The 14,756-nt window shown below is 59.8% G+C and overlaps 1 protein-coding gene across 4 annotated transcripts in view; it reads left to right on the forward strand.

Annotated features, from left to right (window-relative positions):
* Positions 1 to 14,756, forward strand: part of NFIC (nuclear factor I C) — a 69,798-nt gene that overhangs the window by 14,903 nt on the left and 40,139 nt on the right. For all 4 annotated transcript variants that reach the window (XM_027582936.2, XM_027582935.2, XM_027582937.2 and 1 more), the window contains exon 2: positions 1,064 to 1,595. In XM_027582936.2, the coding sequence (XP_027438737.1) occupies positions 1,064 to 1,595 (532 nt within the window). The remainder of the gene's footprint in view (positions 1 to 1,063; positions 1,596 to 14,756) is intronic.

Genomic DNA, 14,756 nt, shown 5'->3' on the forward strand with positions numbered 1-14,756 from the left:
TTCTGCACAGCTGGTCTATGGGAATGACCCCCTAGACCTCATTTTTTTAATTTGTGCCAAGGGCCAGTAGAGGCAGCCCTCAGACTGCTCCCCCCACAATCCGGTGTCAGCTTTCTTTGCTGATAGGGACACTCTCAGAGCCTGGTTTCTCCTGCAGCCATCCAGCAGCCTCTGTATGCTTGGCCCTGCTCTAGACATTGGAGTTCATACTTTATTTTTATTTTACTTTATTTATTTATTGGTCAGAGAGAGAGTAAGCGTGCACAAGCAGGGGGAGGGGCAGAGGGAGAAGCAGGCTCCCCGCTGAGCAGGGAACCCAACGCGGGGCTCGATCCCAGGACCCTGGGATCATGACCTGAGCCGAAGGCAGACGCTTAATCGCCGGAGCCACCCAGGCGCCCCTGGAGCTCATACTTTAGTGCAGGAGTTTGCTAACTACAGGCCTGGGGCCCAATGCCCGCCACCTGTTTTTGTAAATAAAGTTTTATCAGAACGCAGCCATGTCCATCATCTGTGTGTCATGTCTAGGGCTAGTTTGGCGATACGGCACTGAGTTGAGTAGCTGCAATGGAATGGAATACTCATCGTCTTCATTAAGAGGCTTTCAGACTGGGGTTTGCCGCTCCCCCCCCCCGTCCTACTAGACAGCAAATAGGGCCATAACATCCCCGTTCTCCTGACCTCACTTTTCCCCGTCTGTACAATGGGCTAGCCCCCATCAAGCACCTGGGCACCCTCAGCTTGGCCTGTCTGTACATTGGAGTTCAAGACAGCCCTCCATGAACCTCTGCCTTGGCCTGCGCCTCCCACGTAGTCCAAGCCCCAGGTTCCCCACTTTCCCCACTCGGGCAAGGAGTTCACGCCTCTCCCCCATACGCTTCGGTGTCCCCTCTGGCCTCGAGTTTTCCCTAGGAGGTGAGCAGGTCTGCAGTGCACCCCCTGCCCACAGGCGCCTGGCCCTCCCTGGGGGTCTTCCTGGGGCCCCCAGGCCTCAGTCTCCCGGGCTGGGCAGTGGGCCCACGGTCCCCAGCACCCCCTGACCTCTGGCCTCTCGCGCCTGCAGGATGAGTTCCACCCGTTCATCGAGGCGCTGCTGCCCCACGTGCGCGCCTTCGCCTACACCTGGTTCAACCTGCAGGCGCGGAAGCGCAAGTACTTCAAGAAGCACGAGAAGCGCATGTCGAAGGACGAGGAGCGCGCCGTGAAGGACGAGCTGCTGGGCGAGAAGGCCGAGGTGAAGCAGAAGTGGGCGTCCCGGCTGCTGGCCAAGCTGCGCAAAGACATCCGGCCCGAGTGCCGCGAGGACTTCGTGCTGGCCATCACCGGCAAGAAGGCGCCGGGCTGCGTGCTCTCCAACCCCGACCAAAAGGGCAAGATGCGCCGCATCGACTGCCTGCGCCAGGCCGACAAGGTGTGGCGGCTGGACCTGGTCATGGTCATCCTCTTCAAGGGCATCCCGCTGGAGAGCACCGACGGCGAGCGCCTGGTCAAGGCGGCGCAATGCGGTCACCCGGTGCTCTGCGTGCAGCCGCATCACATCGGCGTGGCGGTCAAGGAGCTCGACCTCTACCTGGCCTACTTCGTGCGCGAGCGAGGTGAGGCGGGCGGGCGCGCGCGCCCAGGGTCTCGGGGCTGGGGGGGGAGATGTGCGCGCGGGGGGGGGGGGGGCCCGTGGCGCGGGGGAGGCGGCCCACTCGCGCGTCCGGCTGGGGTGGTGGTTCAGGTGGGGACCGAGACGGGAGGCAGGTGCAGTGGGCGGGCTGAGGGGGCCTGCCGGCCTGCGCTGGAGCGGGACAGGCACCGGTGCTGTGAAGGTCTAAGGGGAAGAGGTAGGGTTCAAGGAGAGTCTGAACGGGGAGGCGGTGTGTCCAGGGGGTTGAAGGTAAGAGGCAGGCCCTTGAGATCTCCGGAGATGAGACCCTGTCCCAGGAGGCCCGAGGGGCAACATAAGGCCTTGTTGGGAATTAGGGGTGAGGACAGGACAGGGAGCAATGGCAGAGAGAGTCGTACCCCCCCCAGGAAAAGCTGAAAGAACCCTGGAGTTGGGTGCTGTGAATGCTAGTTGATCAACTCTCAGACCTTCAGCAGAGGCCTGACAGGTCCCACCTTTGTGCTGAGTGGGAAGCTGGGTGCTGTGTGACTTTGGCTAGGTTACCACCCTCTCTGGTCCCCTGTGTCCCTGGCTCTGGCTGTTCTAGCTGGGTGTTTGCTGGCTCCATGGTTAGTGCCCCACATGGAGGCCAGCAGGGTCTGTGAGGGTGGGGAAACCCGTGGCAGCCTCCTGGAGAAAGTGGTGCGGCAGAGCTGAGCTCTACGGGGTGGCTGGACAGTGCTGAGTGTGGGGTGTCCCAGAGGGTCGGCAGCCTGGGCAAAGATGTAGAGGCAGATGTGTGGCCCAGCCTCTGGATGTCAGCAGGGCTGGTGGCCCAGGGCCGGGCCTGGCTGGGAGGGCGGTGGGCCCTGCTGCTTCCTGGCTGTGTGTCCACCTTGGGCCTCCGTTTCCCCCGTCTGTCAAATGGAGGTTATCAGAGTCCCTAGCTGGATGAGGCCCCCGGGGGAGTCGCCAGATCATGCATGTAGCATGTGAACGCTGGTCTGCCACGTGGCAGGTGTCAGCTGGGAGTGTCTTAGTGTGGACAGAGTCAGGTGTGCTCATAGAACCCAATGGTCACGTGTCGCATACCCCACCAGCACCACCCCCCGCCGGGCTGAGTCTGGCGCACATGTGGGTACATACCTGGGGGCTGCATGAGTGTGTCCAGTGGGTACACCCAGGTTGCAAGCCCAGCCCCGGCAGATCCCACAGGTGCACACTACCAGAAACAGACGGAAGGAAGGCTGTGGGAGGGGCGGTGGGGGGGTGTCTAGCGGCGACAGACTCAGGGCTCACTGCCCAGAGGCCACGCGTAGCCCTGCCCTTTGCAGCCTGTGTGACTTTGGACACATCACGGTTCTGTTTCCTCCGTGAATGGGGGTAACCGCCGCACTTCTCCCAGTGATGGGGTAAGGATTAGATGAGGTTGTAGGGCTCCCAGTCTCCAGGGTGTGTGGGAGGGAGAGGTGGGCCGGTTTCCCCGTCTTGACCTTGGTTCCTTGACCTTGACCCTCTTCTGCCCCCACCCCCACCCATGAGTCACAAACCCACTGGGGCTGGGAGCAGAGCAGCCTTAGGGACCGAGGAGGCAGAGGGGTGGACAAGGTGACTGGCTGTCCCGGGCAGGGGGCAGGGGTGGCCTTGGGGGCTGCAGACGCATTACCATGCTGGTCCAGGCCTCTCCCACCACTTCCATCTTCTGAGCCTGGCCCTGCCCCCACCTCCTCCGCGCTGAGCTGATAAAATTTTGAAGCGAGTTTTCTGCCGGTGTCAGCACAATCTCCAGGCGCCTCCCCTCCCCCAGCCGGCCCCCTCCCCCCTCGGCTCAGCAGGCAGGCTGGGCCTCCAGGCTTCCCCAGACACCTTTGTGCCCCACTGCCATGCCTTTGCCAGCCAGTCTGATCGGCCTCCTCGCTCGCGGGCTGGGGAAGGTCAAAGCCGTGCCCGCCCCTGCTTTCAGCGGGCTCCATCATCCCCACGGGGAACCCCTGCTCAAACTGGCCCCGGCCGACCCAGCCGCAGCTGGGCTGGGCGTGAGGGGAGGGCCGATTCCAAGCCGACTCAGCTGCTGGCCAGCTGGGTGATCCGAGACAAGTCGCTGAACCTCTCTGTGCTTTCTTTCCTTGCCTTTAAAATGGGAAGCTCAAATGAGCTGCCTGGTTGGGTCCCCGTGGTGAGTGCTCAACAGACAACCCTCACGGGGGCATGAGGAAACACCAGGCTCGGGGCGAGGGCTCCTCGGGCCCCTGTTCTTACCCCCATCTCCCCCCCCCACCCCCGCTATCATCCTGATCACGGTTACCATTTGCCAATTCCATGCCTGTGCCTTGTTGCTCCCCATGCCAGGCAGGCCTTTCCCGTGTGGAAGACTCCTGCGTATGCTTCAGAACCCTAACTCCTAACTCCACTTGCTCTCTGCTGGGCATTTTTTCTTTCCCATTCTGTCCACAGCCCAGCAAGGCAGGAATCGCTGTTGTACTCATGTCACAGGTGAGGAACCAGGGCCGGCGAAGGAAACAGGGCCTGACTGCCCAAGGTCCCAGAGCCAAGGGAGGGCAGAGGGGGGGATGTGGGTGCAGGCAGCTGCTGTTGACGACAGCCCCCAGCCCTCCACCCCGGATGGTGGTGGAAGAGGGGGGAGGTGAATCGTGGGGTACAAAGTGGCAGCCCGGCAGCCTTGTTGGCACCTCGGGGCTGGGGCCGTGTTCTAGGCTCCCGTGGGCTGGGTTTGCCCTCCAGGACGCCCAGCCTCGTTCTGGGTCCCAGTGAAATCTCTGTTCTTGGTCAGGCAGGTGTCAGTCCGACAGCGGAGAGAGCTCGCCGCCCGCCACCCCCCTCCTTCTGTCTGTGGGTCCCAGGGCTGGAGGGGGTCGCGGCCTGGGCCGCAGCGCAGCACCCCCTTCAACCAGCGCTGCTGGGATTTGATGAGGAGGCTGGGGACGGAGCTCTAGGGATGTGCATGCAGGGTGGATGTTGGGGTGGGGCGCCCCCTCCAGCTGCAAGGCTAGCACCTCCGATGTCAGATGGGGAGACAGCTGGTGCATCAGATACGGCTCCTCAGAACAGACAGACAGCCGGAGACAGACGTGCATGGAAGCACCACACTCAGCCCTGCCCCGTCCTAGGACAGGCCTGGCAGCCCCTGGGGGAGCCGTCTCTCCTGGGGGTCAGGTGGACGGACAGAGGTGCTCCCAGCCCTCCATCCTCAGGTTTCTTTGGAGGGCTGGAGGCATGGGGATGAGATCTGAGAAGGCCCTTTCACCCCTGGGGCTGCCAGGCCGGTCAGAGCCTGGGGCGCCTCCTGGGGCTGACTTTGGCTGCCTCAGGCATCCATCTGGAGCCCTTAGGGCCCTGATTCCAGGGGCTGGCCTCAGTGTGTGCCCTGGGGGCAGCCTAGGGGCCAGCTGGAGGGGGGGACCATGATGAGGGGATGATGTGAGCTCTGCTTTGGGGCACAGGGGGCTGCCTGCTAAATGGGTGCAGTGGGTGGGGTGCAACTGAGTGGGGGTCCCAGAAACCGACAATTCACAGTTCAGTGAATAAGGACAGCGGCAGGAAAACAAAGCAGGGGCAGGGTGTGGAGAGGGGTGGGGAGGGGGGCGCCCCAGACTGAGGAGAGTGAGGAGGGAGGGAGGCCCCAAGGAGGTGGCTCTTGGGATGAGGCCTGAAGGAAGTGAGGGAGCCACAGAGGGATTTGCGGGAGTGCGGCAGGCATGGGGGCACAGCCAGTGCAAAGGCCCGGGGGCCGGCATGGCCCAGAGCCTGAGGAGCAGAGCAGGAAGGCCTCTGGGGACCTTCAGAGGGGGAGGCGAGGCCTGCCGCGTGGCTTCCCGGTGAGGGTGATGGGGAGGCCAGGAGCGGGCAAGCCCGGCCCTCCTCCACCTGCCTTGCATTTGGGAGGGAGCCTGGAAGAACCAGGGCCCAGAGAGGGAAGCCGCTGGCCCAGCCCTGAAGCCCAGCCAGGCCTCCCCACCCCCTCCGGCGGCCTGAGAAACCTGAGGCGCGGGCGGGCGCGGTGCCAGGGCTGGGCGGGGGAGGGGCTGCCAGGCCCGCCCGCTCCAGCAGCTGCCAGCCCGCCCCGAGCCGCCAGCCCAGATGGTGCCCATCTGCTGACGCTGCCGCGGGCCAGCCTCCCGTTCCCGCCTTGTGCGGTGCCAACCTCCCAGAATGGCGCTGTGGGCAGGGGCCGGCTTGGGAAGCTTGCAGCTGCTGGAGGGGCTCCCCAGGGTGCCCCAGGGAGGGTCCCCGAGCCCTGCTGGATGGAAGCGGGAAGCAAGCAATAGCAACATCAGCAGCAGCAAACACATATTGCGTGTGCCAGACACTGCGAGCCTGGTTCTGAGCTCATCCCACATTTTAGCTCATTTAATTCTCTCCACCATCCTGCGAGAGACAGACTGTTACCTTCTCCCATGCACGAGGTAAGGAAACAGGCCCAGAGACCGTCAGCCGCTTGCCCAAAGTCACATAGCCCCTGAGAGGCAGAGCAGAATTAGAACCCACAGGATCCTGAGTCCTCCAAACCCTGAAAGGAAAAAAAACCTGAAAAACACTTTGGAGGTTACCAGGTGACATCCACACCCTCCCAGTTGTGCTGCCGATTACAAAAAAAAAAAAAAAAAGTTGGTGCTGAATACACAGTGAATAAATGAAGGAATAGCGGTGAACTGTGTTGAAGAGCCCACCGTGACTAAGCCTGGGGGCCAGGGTCACCATCAAGCGCACCCTGGGTCCGGACGGCAGTTTGTGTCCATGCTTGCTCCAGGCCATGTGAGACGCATTCTCGTCTCCAGCCTTGGTTTTCCCATCTATAAATGGGGAGCATGAGAACTGCGTCCACCGCACTGAGGACCAGAGGCAGTGATCCTCAAAAAGCATACAGGAAGCACTAAATAAATGCTCGGTCCCTTCCCGGATCCTCTTCCCCAGCCCCAGGAGACAGTCAGTGGGGGGGGGGGGGAACCTCAGTTCTGCTCTGAGACCCTGGGCTTCATTCTTCCCACCCAGGGAGCCCACGGGGGCACCTGTGACCCAGGATGGGCTCTCCACTGGCAGCCGGCCGTGTCACCCACTCCAGGTGTCTGGGCGGTGGAGGGGTGAGGGGCTTCTGGCAGCCTGGGTTCCCCCGGGGCCGGGCAGCCAGGTGTACGGGCCGTCTGTCTGTGCAGGGAAGGTGGCTGCACAGGGGTGAGGCCCAGACGCCAGCTGACGGCGTATTTATAGCGATGGCAGGCCTCCAGGCTCATGGTCAGCAGCAAAGAGACACCCAACAGGTGAGGGTTCTGCTCACAGAGCAGGCCGGGAGCCCAAGGGGGGCGCTGGCAGTGCTGGGGCGCGGTCTGTAGCCAGACAACCCAGGTTCAAATCTTATGCCTCCTGTGTTGCATGGCCCTTGGGTAAGTGACGTCACTGCCTGCGCCTCAGTTTCCTTCCCTCTCGAATGGGCGTGATAAGAGCATCCTGTGCACACCTCACCAGGCCCTGTGGGGTTAAATTAGGGAATGCATGCAGAGTGCTAGAACATGGGGGTACACAGTAAGCACTCGAAAGTGATATGTTGCCTTAGGAAGGGACCCTGACACCTGCCACGACGTGGGCGGGCCCCGAGGACACCGGGCTCAGTGAGAGGAGCCAGACCCAGAAGGACACATCCCGCAGGAGGACCCCACTCCCAGGAGGTCCCCAGAGGAGTCCCGTCCACAGAGACAGAGAGGAGAGGGTGGGAGCCGGGGCTGGGGCAGGGGGTGGGGAATCCGCGCTTCGTGGGGACAGAGTCTCCCTGTGGGGAGATGGAAAGTTCTGGAGACGGAGGGTGGGGGTGGCTGCAGGACAGGGTGAGTGTGCTTCACGCCGCTGAGCTGTGTGCTTAGAGACGGTTATGATGGTGAATTTTATGCTGTGTATTTTACCCTCACGGAAGCAATTACTTGTTGCCGTTAATGATAACTAGTAACGTATTCTATATGTATCGTGTCACGATAAATAATTCATAAAAATATCAGCTATGGTGATATAATAACAGTGATTATTACCCTCAACGTGCTTGCGGTTCCCGTCCCAGCTCTGCCCTCTGGCCCGCTGGGCAGCCTTGGGCAAGTTAGTGCCCATCTTTCTACTTCTGTTTCTTCTGCAAAATGAGCGTAGGGAGTGTCTGGTGATGGAAACGGAAACGGCATCTTTGAGAAAGCAACCTTTTAGCACGTGCTGAGCGCTCAGAAGGGGGGAGCGCGTTTGTGAGTAAGTGCTCCCCTGGAGGCGGTGTTGCACCCCTGTAGCCCAGGCAGGGGTGAGGAGGCTCCAGAGGCCGCCCTGCGGAGTGCCCTGGTCCACACGTCCACCCGGCGGGGCAGGGCCCGGCTCCCCGAGGAGCCAGCATGTTGCACCTGTGGTGGCCATCCCCGGCATGGCGGGGCTGCACTTGCCACCTTGGCCCTCTGCCCAGTGAGCCCAGGGGAGGCTGAGGGCAGCTAGGGACATCTCTGGCATCCCCCCCCCCCCAGCCAGCTGCCAGGCCAGCCCCTCTTCCTCCAGCTGGGTGTGGGCAGGAAGTCACAGATGGTCAGAGTTGTGAAGGATGAGGGAGGGGGCATATGGGGACACGGCGTGTCTTGTCCAGATGGGGAAACCGAGGCCTGGGGGGGCATTGCCCTGGGCTGCCCTATAAGGGCCCTTCCTCTGGTCCATCCTGTCCCATCTTGTGCTCCAGGCTGACTTGGAGGGGTGTTGGGAGGCGGAAGTGGTGGGGGGAGGAACCTGGGGCTCAGGGAAAATGGCTTGCATGTGGGGAGGGGGGCTCTAGAATGCCAGAGCTGAGGTGGCTTCCAGACCCCCCAGGAGGCAAGTTCTGGAATTCCCAAGGCCTGAGTTCTAGAATCTTCAGAGCTGGGATCTTCACCATCCAGGCAGTTCTACAATTCTCCTAGGTTGGGGGCACCTGGGGGGGCTCAATGGGTTAAGCGTCCGACTCTTGATCTGCGCTCAGGTCTTGATCTCAGGGTCGTGAGTTCGAGCCCCTTATAGGGTTCCGCACTGAGTGTGGGGCCTGCTTAACAACAACAACAAAAATTCTCCTAAGCCAGCTTCAGAACAGCTCCATCCAGTAGAATACAGTGTGAGCCACATAAATAATTTCACTTTTTTTTTCCTGGTATCAACACTTAAAAGTATAAGTGTACAGCGGAAATTAGTTTTAACTACATATTCTGTTTGACCCGGGACATCCAAAATGTTGTCATTTTGACACATGATCAGTATGAACAAGTTATTGAGATGTTTGACGTTATTTTATTTGTTCTCAGTCTTTGGCATTCAGTGTGTGTGTTGCACTCACACCCCGATTCTGACCAGCCACGTGTCAGGGCTCAGAGCCACACATGGATCGGGCGGCTCCGCTCCAGAGCATCTGAAGTCTAGACAATTTCAAGGCCGATCTCAAATCTGCTCCCAGTTGGATAGATGAGAATGTAAGGAGGGATTCTAGAATTCCCCAGCTGGTTTCTTGAAAATCCAAGGAGTAGGTTCTAGAAGGTCTAACCATGGGGCTTTTGATTATAAAAAGGCAGAGTCTCTTCTTGTCAGCACTGCTGACATCGGGGCCGGACCAGTCTCTGTGGGGGCATCCGGGGCACTGTGGGGGCCAAGCAGCATCCCTGCCCCCACCCCCGTGATACCAGGAGCCCCCTCCCAGTTGTGACAACCACAGATATCTCCAGACATCACCAGATGTCCCTCACCAGGATCACCCCAGTTGAGAACCGCTGTGCTAAGGGAAGCCTTAGAATTCTTTGAGGTTGGGCTGTTTAATGACCCAGGAAATTAGTTCTAGAGCCTTGTCAGCAAGCTGGTCCCTTGATCTAGAATTCCTGAGGTGGGTTCCTAAGTGTCTAGAAGCAGAGTCCAGAATGTTTTATGTTGGGTTTTTGCTTACTAAGGGATGAGCTCCAAAATTCTGCGAGTTGGGTTCTAGAACACCCTGAAGGCGGGTTCTAGCATTCTTCGAGGGGAGTTTTTTTCAACATCTGGAAACAGATCTCACATATACCCAAGCTGGGTTCTCAAGAGTATGAGGATTCCCAAACTGTGAAACCTGTCAGCACTTCTCCAGTCAAGTATTGATTTCATCAAATACTCAAGAAACCCGTTAAGTATATTCTTGAGCACTGGGGGCAGCTTCCAGAATTCCTCACATTGGGCGTTTGCACACCCAAGGACAGGCTCTGGAATGTTCTTGAGCTGGGTTCTAGAACTCCCATGGATAGGTTCTAGAATTATCTGTGTCAGAGATCCGGAAAGCTCAGGTCAGTCGAGGAAGTCTGTCCTAAGACCAGGTGACTGAGCAGAATATTTCAGAAAAGATGCTTATGGAGGGGAAGGAGGCAGGTTTTAGTTTCTTTGAGGTTCCCTCCAGACTGGCGGAGGTAGGGGCTGCCTTCTTGGGGGCAGCCGACTGGATGGGGGCCCCAGTTGGGGGCGAGATGTTTGGGAGCATTTTGTGGGGGTATGTGACTTTGAAGAACCTAAAACCAGGTAGTCCCAGGAATAAGAATCGAGATTTCATTTGATCCCCAGTAGATGTCTGTTGCTTTTTGGATCTGGGGACATGGAACCCTGGGTGTGTTTCCGGAGGCTGTCATGGGGCCAGGGGACACCGGAGCAGCTCCTGCCCACAGCTGGAAGGGTGCTCAGTGGGTCCTCAGTTGAAGACAGTGGCTGTCCTTTGAGACTGTGACACCTGATGGGAGGCAGAGTTACATGCGAGTGTGTTGGCGCATTGGGGCACTTGTGGGCCTCCCAAGGGCTCACGAACTTACACTCGATCAGCAGATGTTCGGTTTTGTTGGCACTGTTGCATTTTAGCCTAATCCCACATTTAACAGTTGGGGAAACTGAGGCCCAGAGGTAAAACCACTGGCCTGAGGTCACATAGCTAAGAGGCAGAGGTCTGGTAGATCTGAGGGCCCACAATGGTCCCCTGGGAAGGGGCTGTTTGAGGTGTGACAGGGACCTCCCCAGAATGTCCCAGGATCCCCTCGTTGGGCTTACAGGACTTTGGTGCTAGTGAGTGGGCACCAGGTTCAGTGGGCTCAAGGAGCACCTTTGGGGGCTGCACCCTAGCTAGGGGTTGGGCTGGCCTCAAACTCTCAATTCAGGGGAACCAGGGAGGCAGGTGGTGCAGCCAAGAGGCCAGGTGTCTCTCTCTGGGTCTCTGTCTCTCCATCTCCGTTTCTCTGTCTCTCTCCTAGTGCCTGTTTCTGTCTCTGTCTCTGTCTCTGTCTCTGTCTCTCTGTCTCTGTCTCTGCTCGCCCCGAGTTTGTCCCTGCCTTTGCCAGTCTCCTCCCTGCCTCCCACCCAGGCCAGCCTGTGGGCTGCCCGGAGGTGGCAGCAGGAGCTGAATGGGCCCCTTGTTCCTGACCACACCCGCCCCTTGGGGTAACCCCGGGACAAGCCCTGGCAGCCGGCTGCCTTAAAGGGCCAGTGCCCAGAGAGAAGGGGAAGGAGAGGGGCCGCCTCCACTCCCGAGCCACACCCCTCCCAAAGATGGCAGAACTGATATGTGTGTATGTTGGGGGGGGTGCCATACCCAGACACCCCCGGGCTCCCGTAGTCAGACGGGGGGGGCACCGGGGGCTGGGGGGGCCTGCCTGGGGACAGAGACAGTGCATGCATGGTAGGGCTTGGGTTTGACCTCGGACAAATCCCAGCTCTCAGTGCCTCAGTTAGTTTCCCCATCTGTCTCTGGGGCTCCTCGCGTCCGCCTGGGGCTTGTCGGGCAGACAGAACAGTTACCTGGGCCAGAATGTGGTATACAGTCGGCACTCTTCCCGAGCTGGTGGGGCCGTCCTACAGCACCTGAGCCCCGGGCATTCCCCTCTCTCAGGGCCTGTGGCTTCAGGGTAGAGCAGGGCAGTGGCCGTGGGTACTGCCAAGAGGCAAGCCGGTTAATAGAATTAAAAGGCTTTTAGAGCTTGCCCAGTGCTGAGTTGGGCCCAGGGCTGCATTTATGGAGTACCAGCTGCACACCAGGCCCTGCTGAGAAAGGCCCCACCTGCAGCTCCGTTTTGCGGAGGAATTCGGAAGCTGAGGCCACACCATCCACATTTCACCGCAGGCCCGCCACGCCACCTCCGTCCTCCGCTCGGGGCTGGGAAGCGTTGGGCTGCTCACTGGCCCTCTCTGGGGCTCAGTCTCACCTTCAGAGCAATGGGAGCGGCCCTATGCCCACTTGCAGACTGGAAGCCTTTCGCTTGCCCACACAGAGGACACCGCGTCTGTGAGTCTGGGGCATCCCCAGGGGCCCTTGAACGGGGCTGCACTCGGTGGCCACTCTGGGTGGCCTCGGCGCTCCCGCACCCCAGGCCCGGCCCCACAGACGGCCCGGGACAGGTTGCTGCCGGATGGACAAGCCTGTTCCCTGCTTCCTTATGTAACCAGGTTATGCAAGGGCAGCTTACATAAGGGGAGGCCGGGCCAGCGCCCAGCTGGGGAGGGGGAAGCTCTTAAAGGGGCCAGTGTCCCCTGAGTCTCCCCTTCGGGGCTCCCCCGCACTAACCCACACGGGGGAGCTTTATCAACTGGCCAATTCCGGGCTCGTCACTGCCACCTTACCATCATTATTATTACTGCTGTTGATGTTGTTTACGCTCGACTCTCTTTCTTCCCAGCCGCAGCGGGTCAGCCGCTGGGGCACAAAGCCCTGGCTCGGCCTGCTCTGCCCCTGACGCTCGCTTAGCTCCTTCTCTCCCCGGGCCTCAGTTTCCCCACCTGTGAAATACGCTTGCCTCGTGGGGTTGCCCAGGGAGAAATGAGTTAAGACCTGAGAGAGGTCTAGGGCAGCATGGAGCACATACAAGCTCAGCGCTCAGCCAATAGAACCACTTTGTAGTCAGGAAGTATGATTCAGGGCTCGGTGTGGGCCAAGCACGGCTCTGGGTCCTGGGGGCACCGCAGGGAATGAGACAGAACTACAGCCCTTGTGGGGCTCACAGTCGCTGGGGGAGACAGACAAAGGGCAAGAATGAAATGTTGGTTTGGTGATGAGGACTATCAAAAAAATAAAGGCAAAAGAATAGAGATAGGGGACTATTTGCCGGGAGGGGGCCCTGTCTGAGCACCTGATATTTGAGCTGGGACCTGAGGGTTGAGGAGGAGCCAGCTGTGTGAACAAATGTATGGAGAGAATTGCAGGTGGGAGGAACAGCCTGTGCAAAGGTCCTGGGGTAGCATTGGGCCTGGCGGTTTTGAGAGCAGCGAGGAGGCCGGGGTGGCTGGAGCAGAGTGGGTGAAGGGGAGAGAAGGAGGAGGGGGTGGGGAGCGGACAGGGCAGGTGTGATGTGCAGGGCCTCGGGGGCTGCTGGGAAGACTTGGGCCTTTACCGCAAGGAGGTGGGAGTCCTGGAGGGCTCACAGGCACCCTCTGGCCACTGTGGGGAGCACGGGCGTTAGTGGGGAAGGGGGGTGGTGGGAGTTCAGGGACCCAGGCCACTGCATGGGTTTAGGAGAGGGATAATAGAGGCAGAGGCAGGAGGCCTATTCCTAGTTGGTTCCCTTGGTTGTCAGCCTGGGCTCAGTGGGGCCGTGCAAGTTGGTCACCTGGATCGTATGCCCCTTCTGAGACTGGCACTGGCCCTCCTGCCCCCTGCCTGCAGCCGGGCACCTGCCTGGGCATATGCGGGGGACTGAGGGTTGAGGTGAGGGCAGGGTGCCCCCGACACGCCCAGGGCCTCTCCTGGCATCGGGCACTGCTGTCATGCAACCTGGGTATGATCCCGGGAGGTCCACGGGGCTCCAGGGGGGCCGGGAGGGCTGCTGCCGGGTGCCCAACCCCAGCACAGCAGCATTTTGCCCATTTTCATCCCCATTCTCACCACGGGAGCTCAGGCCACACCTGCCCTGTTCGGTGCCTCAGTTTTTTCATCTGTGAAATGGGAGTGATAATCTGTAACTGTCGAGTGGGTTCAGTGAGCACCTAGCATACAGTAGGCACCTTTGCAGTGATCAGCAGCAATAAGGCAGGAGGACCAGAAGGGAGAGAGCCTGCCAGCATGGGAGGTGTGCAAGTGGAAACCCATAATACTCCCTGAGATGGGCCACCGGGTGGTTAACTCACTTGCCCTCTCTGAGGCTCTGAGGCCCTGTTTTCTTCCAGCGAAATGGGACCACACACGCAGAACCCCCAGTGCATGGCCAGATTCCAGCACAAAAAGGTGTTGAGGCTGATGTTATGCTGCCCCAGCCCCCGTGTGACAGCTGGAGAAACTGAAACCCAGAGTGAACAGGGGGCTAGCCTGGAGTCACATAGCCGATCGGAGGCGGGGAGGGGAGGTCATCTCACCTTTCCCCAGGAAAAAGAAGACGCTTCTGGAACAGGTGGCCTGGCTCCAAGCCACTCACCGTGCCTCAGCTTCCAGATCTGTGAAATGGGCACACTCCTAGGCTCAGAAGAAATTACTGGGCTCCCAGGGAAGAGGCTGCAAGGGTTGATCTGGCCAACCTGAGGTTCTGGACACATTCTCCTGGGATGCTGGGGAGACTAATGGGGGATGCCAAAGCAACCCCCCCACACACACCCAGTTCCCCTTTGCTGCTAACTGAAGGGGTGAGAGCAGATTCCTGGCGGCTCCTGAATTAGCTCAGGTTTTCTAGCTGATGGAGGGGGAGCCATGTAACTAAGCCCCTGTGCCCCGGAACCTCAGCCCCTGCCTGGCCCTAGGGGGAGCTGACCTGGCCTCATCCACGCTGTGGAAAGACTGGAGCCAGACCGTCCCACCCACCTCAGACCTTGCCCATTGTGCCCCCGCCAGACCCAGACACGTTTAGGGAGGCAGCGGGTGGTGGGGCTAAGCCCCCCTGCTCAGGTTGGATGCTGGCTGTATACTTTCAGCTCAGCCCAGCTGCCTGACCTTCTCAGGCACCGTCAGCCCCTCTGTAAATCTGTATGTAGCTCCTGGCATTTAAGCACTCAACACATGGAAGTTGTGATGATTATTTTCATACACTAGTCTCACTCCCCACAAGCCCCTTCTGTGCCTGGCAAACTCCTACTCGCACATCAAGGCCCCAGCTCCAGTATCCTCTCCCCCCCTCCCAGGAAGCCTTCCTGGGCCCCCAGGACAGATTCCAGTTACTTCCTTGGGCTTCTCCAGCTGCAGGTCCCTCCCTCTGAT

The sequence above is a fragment of the Zalophus californianus genome, chromosome 1 (genome assembly GCF_009762305.2).
Source record: "Zalophus californianus isolate mZalCal1 chromosome 1, mZalCal1.pri.v2, whole genome shotgun sequence".
NCBI classification, from domain to species: domain Eukaryota; kingdom Metazoa; phylum Chordata; class Mammalia; order Carnivora; family Otariidae; genus Zalophus; species Zalophus californianus.